The sequence below is a fragment of the Phytophthora sojae genome (genome assembly GCF_000149755.1).
Source record: "Phytophthora sojae unplaced genomic scaffold PHYSOscaffold_13, whole genome shotgun sequence".
NCBI classification, from domain to species: Eukaryota; Oomycota; class Peronosporomycetes; order Peronosporales; family Peronosporaceae; genus Phytophthora; species Phytophthora sojae.
In genome coordinates this window covers 1305106-1317383 of record NW_009258127.1, presented here as the reverse complement: position 1 = coordinate 1317383, position 12278 = coordinate 1305106, and the positions used below count along the sequence as shown (strand labels likewise).

The 12278-nt window shown below is 59.3% G+C and overlaps 7 protein-coding genes across 7 annotated transcripts; 3 read left to right on the top strand and 4 right to left on the bottom strand.

Annotated features, from left to right (window-relative positions):
* Nucleotides 1-147: 147 nt before the first annotated feature.
* Nucleotides 148-1583, bottom strand: PHYSODRAFT_251825 (hypothetical protein; the record flags this gene model as incomplete). Its single annotated transcript, XM_009539492.1, has 2 exons — nt 148-1353; nt 1509-1583. 2 exons carry the CDS (start codon nt 1581-1583, stop codon nt 148-150), a joined length of 1281 nt encoding a protein of 426 aa, XP_009537787.1.
* A 353-nt stretch (nt 1584-1936) lies between these two features.
* On the top strand, nt 1937-4918 carry PHYSODRAFT_450696 (hypothetical protein; the record flags this gene model as incomplete). The annotated part of the gene is made up of 4 exons (XM_009539491.1): nt 1937-2189; nt 2295-2413; nt 2456-4675; nt 4718-4918. Coding segments are annotated over 4 exons (2793 nt in total), but the record flags the coding sequence as incomplete, so codon positions are not given.
* Nucleotides 4919-4949: 31 nt separating this feature from the next.
* PHYSODRAFT_251823 (hypothetical protein) lies at nt 4950-5846 on the bottom strand (the record flags this gene model as incomplete). Its single annotated transcript, XM_009539490.1, has 2 exons — nt 4950-4964; nt 5076-5846. 2 exons carry the CDS (start codon nt 5844-5846, stop codon nt 4950-4952), a joined length of 786 nt encoding a protein of 261 aa, XP_009537785.1.
* Nucleotides 5847-5958: 112 nt separating this feature from the next.
* PHYSODRAFT_565850 (hypothetical protein) lies at nt 5959-7171 on the top strand. Its single transcript, XM_009539489.1, has 2 exons — nt 5959-6277; nt 6351-7171. Exons 1-2 carry the CDS (start codon nt 5968-5970, stop codon nt 7127-7129), a joined length of 1089 nt encoding a protein of 362 aa, XP_009537784.1. The 5' UTR covers nt 5959-5967; the 3' UTR covers nt 7130-7171.
* An 816-nt stretch (nt 7172-7987) lies between these two features.
* PHYSODRAFT_307047 (hypothetical protein) lies at nt 7988-9280 on the top strand (the record flags this gene model as incomplete). Its single annotated transcript, XM_009539488.1, has 1 exon — nt 7988-9280. The coding sequence occupies one exon, from the start codon at nt 7988-7990 to the stop codon at nt 9278-9280; it is 1293 nt and encodes a 430-aa protein (XP_009537783.1).
* A 108-nt stretch (nt 9281-9388) lies between these two features.
* Nucleotides 9389-10684, bottom strand: PHYSODRAFT_530768 (hypothetical protein; the record flags this gene model as incomplete). The annotated part of the gene is made up of 1 exon (XM_009539487.1): nt 9389-10684. The coding sequence occupies one exon, from the start codon at nt 10682-10684 to the stop codon at nt 9389-9391; it is 1296 nt and encodes a 431-aa protein (XP_009537782.1).
* A 424-nt stretch (nt 10685-11108) lies between these two features.
* On the bottom strand, nt 11109-11345 carry PHYSODRAFT_530627 (hypothetical protein; the record flags this gene model as incomplete). Its single annotated transcript, XM_009539486.1, has 1 exon — nt 11109-11345. A coding segment is annotated over one exon (237 nt), but the record flags the coding sequence as incomplete, so codon positions are not given.
* Nucleotides 11346-12278: the final 933 nt, after the last annotated feature.

Here is a 12278-nt window from a genome sequence, read left to right as displayed (position 1 = left end):
CTGTAGCGTCGCGCGTTATGATCTCTCTCGTCCTTTTGGAGACTGCTCGAGATATCGCGTCCGTTCACGATCACGAAAGCCCCAAAGTAAAGTTGAATGGGTCAGTGCATGTGCTTCTACTTGAAGAGTTTTGCTTTGTTAGTGTGTTTAGTTGGCTCTTGCGACTCTGGTGTCGCAGCCTTCACTCTTGACAAAGCTCTTGGCAGCGAACGTCGCCAGCTTCTGGACGCCGACCTGTGCGTACGGTAGTACAAAGCTCGGGAAGACGGAGAAGACGTGCGGCATGTCGTCGTGCACGTCCAGCTCCCAGTTGGTCACTCCGTCCGCCTTGGCCTTGGCTGCTAGACGATCGCCATGCTGGAAGATGTAGTCGAGTCGGCCGAGCTGCAGCAGCACAGGTGGCAGGCCGCGCAGATCGCAGTGCGCCGACGACGCGTCCGCCCACGTGCGCGGGTCAGTGTACGTCGGGTGGTAGGCGAGGGTGAAGGCCTTGCACATGGGTCGAGACAGGAAGCAGTGCGGCGCGTCCGGCTCGTCGCCCGTGAGGTCGACGGCCGGGGCCAGCAGCATGGCGGCCAAAGGCAGCAGCTCCGGGCTCGAGTCGCGCACGCGCAGCATTGTGGACATGACGAGGCCCCCGCCAGCGCTGTCGCCCGCCAGGATGATCTGCGACGGCTGCAGCTTCTCGTGCTGCAGCAAGTAGTCTCGGTACAGCGCCACGGTGTCCTGCGGGGGCGTCGGGAAGCTGCACTCGGGCGCCTTGCGGTAGTTGCCAAGGAGCACGTCGACGCTCAGGTCCCGACCGCTTCGCAGCTTCAACTCGCTCTCGATCGTCGCTGCCAGCTCCGCGCCCAGCGACGTGTAGAGTCTCGGACTCAGCACTGCGAACCCGCCGCCGTGCAGATACAGCACTACCAACCGCTTGGCGCCGCGCGGCCGAAGCTGTTTGTTGTGCAGCCAGACGTGCTCCAGTCCGTTGAAGTGCACGGCTTCGAGGCTGCGGTTGAAGCGGTGGCAGGAGAAGCAGCCCAGTAGAGATCCCAAGAGGTCGCTCTGAGCACGGACCCACTGCGCGTGGCTCTCGATGGCTATGCGTTCGCCGTACGTCTCGGTGCAAACTCGGAGTACAGTGTGGAGGAGCTCGAAGCGGAGCGACCAGTTGGGGAACTTGGTGGTACGACCTCGAGCCACGTACTGCATGAACGTCTTGGAAACCACGGTAACAACGCGCATGAACACGAAACCCAGCTCCCATGCGAGTTGGCGCAACACAGCGACGATGGAATACACCACGGCGGCAATGAAAGCCACGCAGAGGAGTTTCTGGCGGTGGGCGCTGTCGACGAAAACACTCTACAGTATGATCGCCAGGACGAGCAAAGCTGCGTGACGGTGGGTCTCGAGCATGGCCATGTAATACTATCGTGAGGGGGGGGGGGGGCAGCGACGCTTTCAGGCAGGAAGAAGACCAACGTCGTGGGCCGAACTGTCGTAGGCCAAAGACGAACACTTGTGCAGCCGAACGCAAGGCGTAGAATGAGAGGAGCGCTGAGAAGAACGAAGCACAGCTTCGATGGAGCCATATCCATCCCAAAGTTCCAAGCCGTGAGGTAGATATCACATCTGTGTTGCATTCGAATACCGCAGTGCCTCTCAAAGCCTCCTTCCCGCAGACTACAGAGCGCAACGATGGACCGCCATTATTTCCCCTTTCGCGTAAACTACCACCAAGTACAGTGTAGTGCTGATGCTAATAGGAAGCAGGGTCCTTGTGTAGCTATGGCATGATCCGGCAGCCGGAGCTTTTTGCTGTAACGTCACTGTCTTGGAGAGAAACTTAGTGACAGGTGCAACCGTCAGCTGACTTGACTTGACTATGGCTGGCGTCGTCAAGGCCGAGCCGGGCGTGAAGCTCGAGGCCGCGGGCGGAGAGGAGGAGCAGCCGCCGCCGTGGGAGGACGCGTACGCGCGGCACCTGGCGCTGGTGCTGTCGTCGCTGCTGTTCGAGCGCGCGGACTTCCGCGAGCTCTTCTCGGCGCAGGAGCTGGCGCGCGCGTCGTGCTTCCTGACGGACCTCAAGCCCTTCGAGCAGCAGCTCTACGCGCGGCTGCTGCAACGCCGCGGCCCGTGGTTCAAGACGACGTCGCTCTTCCGATACTTTATCCGAGAACAAGATATCAAAAGACAGAGTGAGCTACAAGAACGAGAAGGTTTAGAACAAGAAGAACAAGAAGATCATCAACAACAAGATAAAGGTAAAGATAAAGAAGGAGAAGAAGAAGAAGAAGAAGAAGAGAAGCAGCTCTTGCCAGTCAACGAACAGGTGCAGGACGTTCTCCACGTGATGATCGAGGCTGGGTTCCTCCAGAAGTTCCCAGTCACTGCAGCCGCGTCGCCTAAACGCACCAAAACCGTCGCTACAACTAGCCCCTTGCCCCCTGGCAGGAAGCAGAAGCAGGAGCTGGAGAGGCTGGACGCGGCGCTCGACGCCATTGAGCGCTGTGCGACGGCTCCGGAGCTAGCGACGCTGTACAAGAAGATGACGGGCAGCAAGAAGCACATCGCCAAGGCGGACCTCATGGCCGCCATCAAGAAGGTCGTCAAGACCCAGAGGCGCATCGACGGATCGAGGATCCCAGTGGCTCAGCTCATGCAGCACATTTGGCTCGAGTCGTATCCTCTGGCTGGACGGAACAGCTCCGACGTGATGGTAGTGCGCTTGACGCCTGCGACGCGGGACTTGATGCTGCGGATGCATCGATTGTTCTACTTTGTGTCGACGCCTCCGTTTAACGCGACGTCGTTGATGCCGCCTCAATCGGAGGACGCTGGTCAGTTGATAGCGTTGGCTGCGCATAAAATTCGACAGGAGCCGACGCAGTGGCCGGGACTCATGGTGTTTTTCAAGAAGGTCGCGTACCCAGAGTACAAACTGTCCACGGGCTCAGACGCTGCTGCTCAAAGGACCAATTCTCATCGTGTGTTCCCATCGTCGGAGGCGTATGTGAGCTACGAGGTGGCGCATCAGCTGCATCGTATTATGAGCGTCGTGGAGCAGTGCATCCAGGTCGTGACACCCGAGAAAGAGTACCGGGAGCCAGACCTGGAGCTCAAGTTGATGCTCTCGGACGGCCCGCCGGTGTTTCTCGCGTATCAGAGGCTTTTGTACATTATTTATGAAGATGAGGAGGCTACCGAGAGTGAGGAAGACGGATGTGTCATTGTTGAGGGACATTCAAGACAAGGGGAAGACAACCCTGCGACGGATTGGCAGACGCGCAGCTGGGAGCAATTCTACTGCGAGATTGATAAAATGCAGTCGCTGGATGACCTGGTGCTGGCTAGCAGAGGCTGTCTTCAGGCGTATCTGAAGTGGATGAAGGCGGCTGCGTACGGCTTGTCGGGGGTTCCCGTCTTCTTTTCCAAGTGCAACGCTGGATATCACTTGGTGCGTATACTGCACACTGCAGTTGGTCTGTACGAGAAGATGCGCAAGTATCAGATCGCTACATTGCTGCTGAACGAGTTGCTGGCCGCCCCATTTCTCGAGCGCAAGCGCGGCTACTGGTGGGATCGGCTAGCCCTCAACTTGGAGCACTTGAAGTGTACAGACCAAGCTCAAGATGCGTGTGTTAACGCGCTGGAGGACCCGCACGTGCTGGCAGCAGACCGAATCGCGCTCGACAGACGCTTGAATCGGTTGCAGCGTCAAAAAGACAGGATCGAGTCCTTCTCCACCACTGAGATGCTACTGCAAAACACCGGCACGAGCATGATCACTCCGTGCAATGAGCACAATGACGACAACGATGAAGAGAAAGCGGTGTCCGCGGAGGCACGCACTACCTACAACTACAGGCAAAATCACATCGTGGGCCGTCCACTGAACCGCCAAATGGGCGAGAAATCGCGGTTCGTGGGTTACGACGACGAGCCCTGTACAGTCGAGCAGCTTGTGCTCCAGTACTACCGGGACCACTACAATGGTGACAACCTCGGTGACGAGGTGTCTGCTGAGAAGGTGAAGACTGGAGGCTGGTACGGACTCCACTCGGAGGGGTCGGTGCTTAGAAACTTGTTCGGCGTTTTGATGTGGGACGTGCTGTACGCGAGCATCCCGGACGTCTTCCAGACGCCGTTCCAGTCCGCGCCGCTGGATTTCGGGTACGCGGATGTGTTTTACGAAGTTCGACGTGACCTGATCGAGCGCCGGATATCTCAAGTGAAGGAGGAGTGGTCATTCGAGAAGCTGCTAACAGCGTTTGTGACGAGATGGTGCTCCGAGTACGGCAAGGTGACTCGGTTTGTGGGCTGGCCAAGCGACCAGGTGGCGTCGCTGCAGTATCATTTGCTCGCTATCGCGGCAATTGGGCGGAAACAACTCGCCAGCCTTTTGCGCTACATGGCGACGTCGAAAGAGTATCATCAGGCGCAGAACGGTCTGCCCGATCTGCTCCTGTTGAGGATTGAACTGCCAAGACCTGACGATGATCCTGTACCGCTGTCTCCCGAGTGGCCGGTTGACAGTCACGACTGTCTAAACGTTCACGCGTTTTGCGGCTTGGATGAGCAGCTGAATATGAACGAGAAGGTTCTGTCGAGCATTCCGTCGCTGGAAGACGATGAGGGGAAACTGATAGAGGAGAAACTGGAGGTGGAACCGCTCGAGCGTGTGGTGCAGCTGCTGAGCGGGAGCCGCTACGTTGCTCGGATGAAGTTGGTGGAGGTGAAGGGCCCAAGAGATCGTCTGAGCGACAAGCAGCTCCTTTGGCTCCAAGTCCTCAATGAGGAGGTTGGTTTTGATGCTAGCGTCATGCACGTGGAAGAGCCCGAGAAGCACGCCAAGCGGAAGAAGAAGGAGGGGGCTGCTAGTACACCAAAGTCGGCGCCTAGAAAGCGGCAAACCAAACGACGAAAAGGATGAACTGGGGAGCAGAATGGTACAATATTTATGCCGGTCTGGCCTGGAGATATAAGGAATAGAGCTGCTAGTGTAGTAACTTCATCGCTTTCATCTCCTGTCGAGTCCGTTCCCAGTCTTCTTCATCCTCATCGTCGCTGCTGTCTTCAGCTACGCAATTGTCTTCACCCGTAGCTGGCTCTGTCACTTCCTGCCGGTGCGAATGCCTTTCAATTGCGGTCGGCGCTGGCGCCATCAAGTTGGCCTCCTGGAGGTCCTGCAGGAAGACCTGGTAGTTGTCGTCGTCGTGCTTCTCGGGGCTGCCCATCAAGTTCTTGGCTTCGACATCGACACTTGCGATCGCGTCCGGGTCCGTCAGGAAGGCGAGCACCCACTGCATCTCACTCCGAACGCCCGACGACTGTCGGTCTTTCGCGTCGGCAGAGCTGCTGGCTTCGGGCCCCTCACTCGGCGGCAACGTGCTCAGCAGCATGTCCAGCTCTGCGTCCGACAAGGACAGCTCGAGGCGGGGTCCTCCGTCCGGAATGACAGCCGAGTCTTCTTCATCATCATCTTCATCGACCTCCGGCGGTGCTGTGTCATTCAGCTCCGATGCTCGAGGACCGAGGTGGTCGTCGGCCTCTGTCTCCGGACGCTCAGCTTTATCCTCGTGGTCGTGGTCGTCGTCGTCGTCTTCCGTCGGGTTCAAGGCCATCCACTGCTCCTGGCACTGATTCGCCGTCAACTTGAGCTCCTCGTCACCGCTTGCAGCACACGCCAAAGAGTGAGCCACCTCTACGTCGGACACGGCAAACGCCAGGGCAACACGAAACCTTCGCAACTTGGCGGCCTGCCGGCAGAAGAGCTCGCTGGAGGCGCCAAAGTCGTAGCCGCTGGCGAACACGCACTGGTTCAGCAGCGCGTTGAGCTCGTCGGTCCAGTGCATGGCTCGGGATCTACCACGTACGTCGCTTCGCCCCGACTGCGTGGTCCCGATCCCCGATCACGAGATCAGCCGCCACTAAGTCCGACCATTTGACAACCGACACGAGAGGAAGGAGGGCGCAATGGCTGGCGAGCGCATGCGATCCGTGCTGTGGACCGACGGCGGGCTGCAGCTCATCGACCAGCGCAAGCTGCCGACCGAGCTGGTGCTGATGCGCTGCGAGACGGTGGAGGCCGTCACGCAGGCCATCGCCGACATGGCCGTGCGCGGCGCCCCGGCCATCGGCGCTGCCGGCGCGTTCGGCCTGGCGATCGGAGCCAAGAGCTTCCCGGCCACCGGCAGCAGCACCAAGGAGGACGTGCTCAAGGCCGTGGAGCAGGCCAAGGCCACCATCGACGCGGCCCGGCCGACGGCCGTCAACCTCACGTGGGGTGCGTCCACGGTCTCAGCTAGCGACAATGTACATTATTGTAGCTGCGGCTAACGCCTTCTGTGTTTCTGTAGCAACGGAGCGCGTGGTCAAGGAGCTGCGCGCCAAGGTGCAGCAGGACGTGACGGTCGCCGAGCTGGTGGCGTACACGCTAACGGTGGCGCAGGCGCTGGCCGAGGAGGACGTGGCGATCAACAAGCGCCTGAGCGAGTTCGGCGCCGAGGTCGTCCCCCAGGGCGCCAACATCCTGCACCACTGCAACACTGGCGCGCTGGCCACCGTGGACATCGGCACCGCCATCGGCGTCATCTATGAGTGCCACGCGCAGGGCAAGAACGTCCACGTGTGGGTGGACGAAACGCGCCCGCGTCTGCAGGGCGCGCGCCTCTCGGCCTGGGAGCTCATGCGCGAGGGCGTCCCCATCCACCTCATCGCCGACAACGCGGCCGGCTACCTCATGCTGGCCGGCAAGGTGGACGTCGTGCTGTTTGGTGCCGACCGCGTGGCGGCCAACGGCGACGTGGTCAACAAGATCGGCACGTACAAGCTGGCCGTGGTGGCCAAGGAGAACAAGGTGCCGGTCTACGCGTGCGTGCCCACGAGCACCATCGACCTCAACTTCCTCGAGGGCATGGGCATCCCCATCGAGGAGCGCAGTGCCGACGAGGTGGCCTGCATCCGCGGTGTGCGCGTCGCGCCTGAGGGCTGCCCCGTGTACAACCCCGCGTTCGACATCACGCCGAACCGCTACCTGACGGGCATTATCACGGAGGAGGGCGTGTGCTACCCGCCCTTCGAGCAGAGTCTCGCCAAGGCCGTGGCCGCTGCCGAGAAGCGTCGCGCCCAGGCTTAATGAGATCAATGAACGTGGACTCTGCGGGGAGGGTCTAAGGACCTTGGTTGGTTGTGTTATTGAATGCTGTCGTTGCACTCACAACTCCCCGCTGTATTTTGAATGCTTAGGTTCACAGTACTCGACACCTGAAAATGCCTTCAACATGGGCCAAGTGGCTGCACGCACCGTCTCCAAGCCTCAAAGCACGAGATCAGCATCAATCGTCCACACGCGAGGTATCCATGAACAAAGTGACAGGGATGTTGCGTGACCATGAAGACGAGACCATGACGTCACAATGGCACCTGGCAACCATGGGCGCCGCTCAATGCCCTCCACCCAGTACGGCAGCGCTTGGACCCCGTTCAAACGTTCAAGTGCCACAGCTCGCCTGACCAACTTCGCAAACCTGAAAAGCAGCTCGACAACCGACAACTTCATCAATGCCAATTGCTACAGGAAGAAGCGTCGGCTATACGGACAACCACCACCAACACACTGGACAATACCTCTCGAAGGGATCAAGTACTGTACCAAACGAGGCGTGGGTGACCCACGTTGCAAATTGCTGGTCAGGCGTGAAGACCCACCCGGTCAGTGACCAGCAATTTGTAACGCTAGCATTGCACGCTCCCTCCTGCTGTCAAGCGACTCGATTGAAGCGCGACAAGCTGTCAGCATACGTGCGCCCGCCCTGCAGACGAAGCAAGAGGTCCGAAGGCATGGCTTCGCCCACCGGCTGTCGGTCTTGGGATCTCGATGGCGCGGCTCGATGCAGTGCCAATGGAGGCTGACCACCACCAAGCCCGACGAAGTCATTTGCGTTTTCGCGAGGTCATCACCAAGTCTCCCGACTCGAAACCCATTGGCACCACTATGCTCGCAAGTGTCGGTCGACTGCAGTCGCCGTTGCCCTGGGCGTTGACGGCTGCGCTGTTGCTGGCGTGGTCGGATCCGCATCGTCGCTTCCTGCTCGGCGGCGTCAGTGGCGCGGTCGTGCTCAAGGTGCTGCACATTGCGATGCGGGGGCTGTGCAACAACCCACTGGAGGGCGTCTACCTGCTCGGTAGTCTGCTCTACGCCTTCGGCAAGACGGTGGTGCAGTACATGGCTCGGGGTTTCAAACCCATTTTCCCGCAGTGGACACTGCGCTTCGAGCTGTTCCGCGTCTTCATTCGCGTGGGCATGGAATTGCATGGTGAGCGCGTGCTCGGAGACGAGAGCTATGCGGCCATCGTGCGTGAACAAAGCGAGTGGTTCGGCACCTTTTGGGGTCGCCGGGCTTGTCGTAAGGCTGGAAAACGCTACCAGCCCGTCAAGATCAACGACCTTGAGCATATCTGGCTTCGGTCGCAGGCACCACGGAAGCCCAACACTCAGAGACTCGTGGTGATGTACGCGCATGGGGGCGGCTTCGCCATCATGAGTCCGAGGCTGTACATCCACTTCAGCAACGCCCTGTGCACCTTCGTCGAGAAGGAGCTCGTTCGTCAACTCGGCCCCGAGGCTGCGAGCAAAGTGCATGTGGAAATCTTCCTGGCCAACTACCGCAAGGTACCCAAGTACAGCTACCCGACCCAGCCACTGGACATTGTCAAGGTCTACGAACACTTGCTGTACCACGAAAACCTGGACCCCTCCCAAGTTGTGCTGGCCGGTGACAGTGCCGGCGCCGGGCTGATCATGTCGGCCATGCTGAGAGAGCGTCGCAACAAGCCCCACCTCTTACCGCTCTGTGCCGCGCTGGTCTGTCCGTTCGTGGATTTAGCTGGAGACGAACGTCCGTCGCCCAACTGCATCCTGACCCAGGAATGCTGCAACGCCGTGCTCAAGGCCTATCACCCGGAGCACGACGACCAGAGTAAATGGGGAGATGCCTCCTCCGTCCACTGCGACCTGCGCAACCTGCCGCCCGTGTTCCTGCAGACCGGAGACCTCGACAGCATCCACCAGCACGCGGTGCGCTTGATGGCCAAGGCCAAGGCGGACGGCGTCACCAACTGGGAGTACGACCTACACGAGACCATGTCGCACGTGTTCCCCATTTTCCCGGCCTGGTTCCTGCCGCACGCCGACGTGGCCATCGAAAGGATGGCGGCGTTCATCGTCCGACAAGTGCAGCCGACGCCCAAGACCAGCGGCTTCAGCCCCGCCGCTATGGCCGCCTAAGAAGGTGCTACTCGATTTAAGGCGTCCGGCGCAGAACTAACTCAATTATCAATCAATACATGTATGTACATTGAAGTCACCCCCCCCCCTCCCCAGTAGGGACAATAGCTACGCAGCGCTGGCATTGACAGTGTCGTCGTTGCAAGACTTTGCAAAGGTGTTCGCTGCGAAGGCTGCGACCCGCTGCACACCGACCTGTGCGTAGGGCAGCACGTAGGACGGGAAGATGGTGAACACGTGCGGAAGGTCTTGGTGCACGTCCAGCTCCCAGTTGGTCACGCCATCGGCTTCAGCCTTCTGGGCGAGACGCACCGAGTGCTGGTAGATGTAGTCGAGAGTAGCGGCTTGGACGAACACGGGAGGAAGTCCACGCAGGTCACAGTGCACGGACGAAGCGTCCGCCCAAGTTGTCGGGTTGGACGCCGTCGTGTGGTAGCCCAGTCGACCGGCGGCGATCATCTCTGGAGACAGGAGGCAGTGCTCCGAATTGCTGTGGGTCTCGATCTCAGACAGATCCACCGCGGGGCAGATCAAGATGGCAGCCAAGGGTAAGTGCGCTTGGCTCGCGTCTCTCATTCTTAGCAGCGTGGACATCACCAGCCCACCCCCAGCACTATCACCCGCGAGGATAATCTGCTCCGGAGGAATGCCCTCTGTGTGGAGCAAGTGCTTGTACGCAGCGACGGTGTCTTCCGGGGGCGTGGGGAAGCAGTGCTCGGGTGCCTTCCGGTAATTGCCCAAGAAGATGTCGACCTGAACGGACTCGTCTGTGCCGAGTTGTCGACGCAGCTCCTTCTCGATGGCTACCGCGAGCGTGGATGCAAAGGCGATGTAGAGTCTGGGACTCATGACAGCGAAGCCGCCGCCGTGGACGTAGAGCACCACGAAGCGCTTGGCCGTGGGCGTCCGCGGAGCTGCAGACCGAAGCCACACGTGCTCCAGCCCGTTGGCGTGCACTGGTTCCAGCCGTCGTCTGTGCTGTCGACAAGCGAACCACCCCAGGACAGTGCCGAAGGCAGCGCTCTGCGACCGGATCACGCGCGCGTGCTTGGCGTCGATCACCATCCGCTCACCGCGAGCACCTCGCGCGCACTCCCGGATGACGACTCGGAGGATGTCGAAGCGCAGCGTCCAGTTCTTGAATCTCGGCTTGCACCCGCGCGCCACGAACTCGACGATCGTTGAGGCGACGACGGCAGCCAAACGCGCGACTAAACGAACAGCTTCCCACGGAGTGCGGCACATGCCCTTGAACGTCTCGTGGAGAAGCGCCAGCGTCAGCGCTCCAGTCGCACCACCGAAAAGCAGTCGAAGGATGAGGCGCCGGCGCTCAGGGTCTGCCCACACGCGCGTGAACCCCGTCCACTGGGCGTGCGCCGCGATCGAGTTCGACAGCTTGACCATCTCTCCACTGCACGCGTTGCGTTCGTTGGCTGCAATTCTCGAAATGAGCTTTGGTCCACAGCCTATGGATGCACTTCAACTTGACTTGACCAGCCACCGGTGGGATGTTGAAGGCAGGCCCCAAGCACCACGACGAGTCGCGCGTAGCGAGTTGCTCGAGTGACGCTAGCGACGACGGCGTTGCAGCGGCAGTGGCAATGGCAATGGCTTGGGTGTCGCTCGAGTTGTGATGGAGAGCACTGCGGCCTCTTGTTCGTAAGCTTCCTCACGACGAGGCAACGGGCCACGAACAATCACCGCCGCTGCTTGTTCGCAATCTCAACTGCCTGCAGACAGACACGGCAACGACGAACAAGAGTCGAAGGCGTTCAGGAATGCACGAAAATCTATATTGCTCGGTCGCGGAGCCACTTTCACGCTTAGTCTAGTTGCGTCGTCTCTTCTTGCGGCCCGTGGTGGCGCGCGCGGCCGGGATGTTGCTGGCCACGCGGTGGGTGTACTGCACCACGGCCTCATCCGCCATGATCTCGTCCGTGAAGATTTTGCGGCGCTGCTTCTTGGTGAGACGCGCCGAGTGGAACTCGTGCGCGCCCTCGACCACCACGCCCATCTGGAAGTGCTTGGGCAGCGCGCGCGAGTGGTCCGAGCTCTTGTAGAACTTGTATTGGGCTGCGGTGATTGCGGTGCCACTGAGTTTGTCCGCGGTGAGCGTGGCGATGTTGCCAATGTTGCGGTTACCATCAGCAATCAGTGCCTTGCCGCCGACAGTGATGCCCGTGCTGGCCCCCTGCAAGTAGTTGATCTGATCAGCAGTGGCGAAACGTTTGGAACTTGCCAATGTACATCGCCGAGGTGTCGTTCGTCTTGAAAAGCATGCTGCTGTTCATTTGATCAGCGTCCACGTAGATGCCTGTTTGACCATCAGGGCCAGTAAAGCTGGTAACCACTGATGGGTCGAAGACAAGCGTGGGATCCAAGGGTTGGAAGCTCATTGTTTTAGGTGTTTGTCACTGCGAGCTCGACAGCGTGGCGTCGGCAAAAGCCACGTATAGTATTGAAAAAGAAAAGATCAGCGACTACACCAAGCTGCTGAGCATGGAGAAAACCCGTATCTTGGCACGGATTGATCGAAGAAACCGCATCGGAAACGATCATGGTTGGCGCAGGGGGACTGAAAATGTCCACATTGTTGTTTTTTCTTACAAAAAAATATTTTTCAACTGAGGTCGCAAGCAGAGCGAGATGTTTGTACTCGTTTGCATGATATGAGCACCATGCTCCAACAGATCGCTTAGGCGCTAGAACGTGGATGAAAAAAGTCTGGAGAGAAAGTCTCTCGCCCAAGTGAAACGTGGATATGGCAGGATTAAGACATGGGCGTTCTCGCTGTAACTCGTAGTATGCAGAGTTTTCTTTGTCGTTTTGGAAACTTGATTCCAGCAACGTCTGTGCGACATGATTGGTCAAACGCTTGCCGGCAAAGCACAGCTCTCTATCGATTGAAGGGTAACCTATCGTTGCGGTCAGATACAGAACGGACCTGATCTGTGGTCGGGTTTCATGCATTCTAGGCATTCTGGGGGGGGGGGGGCAA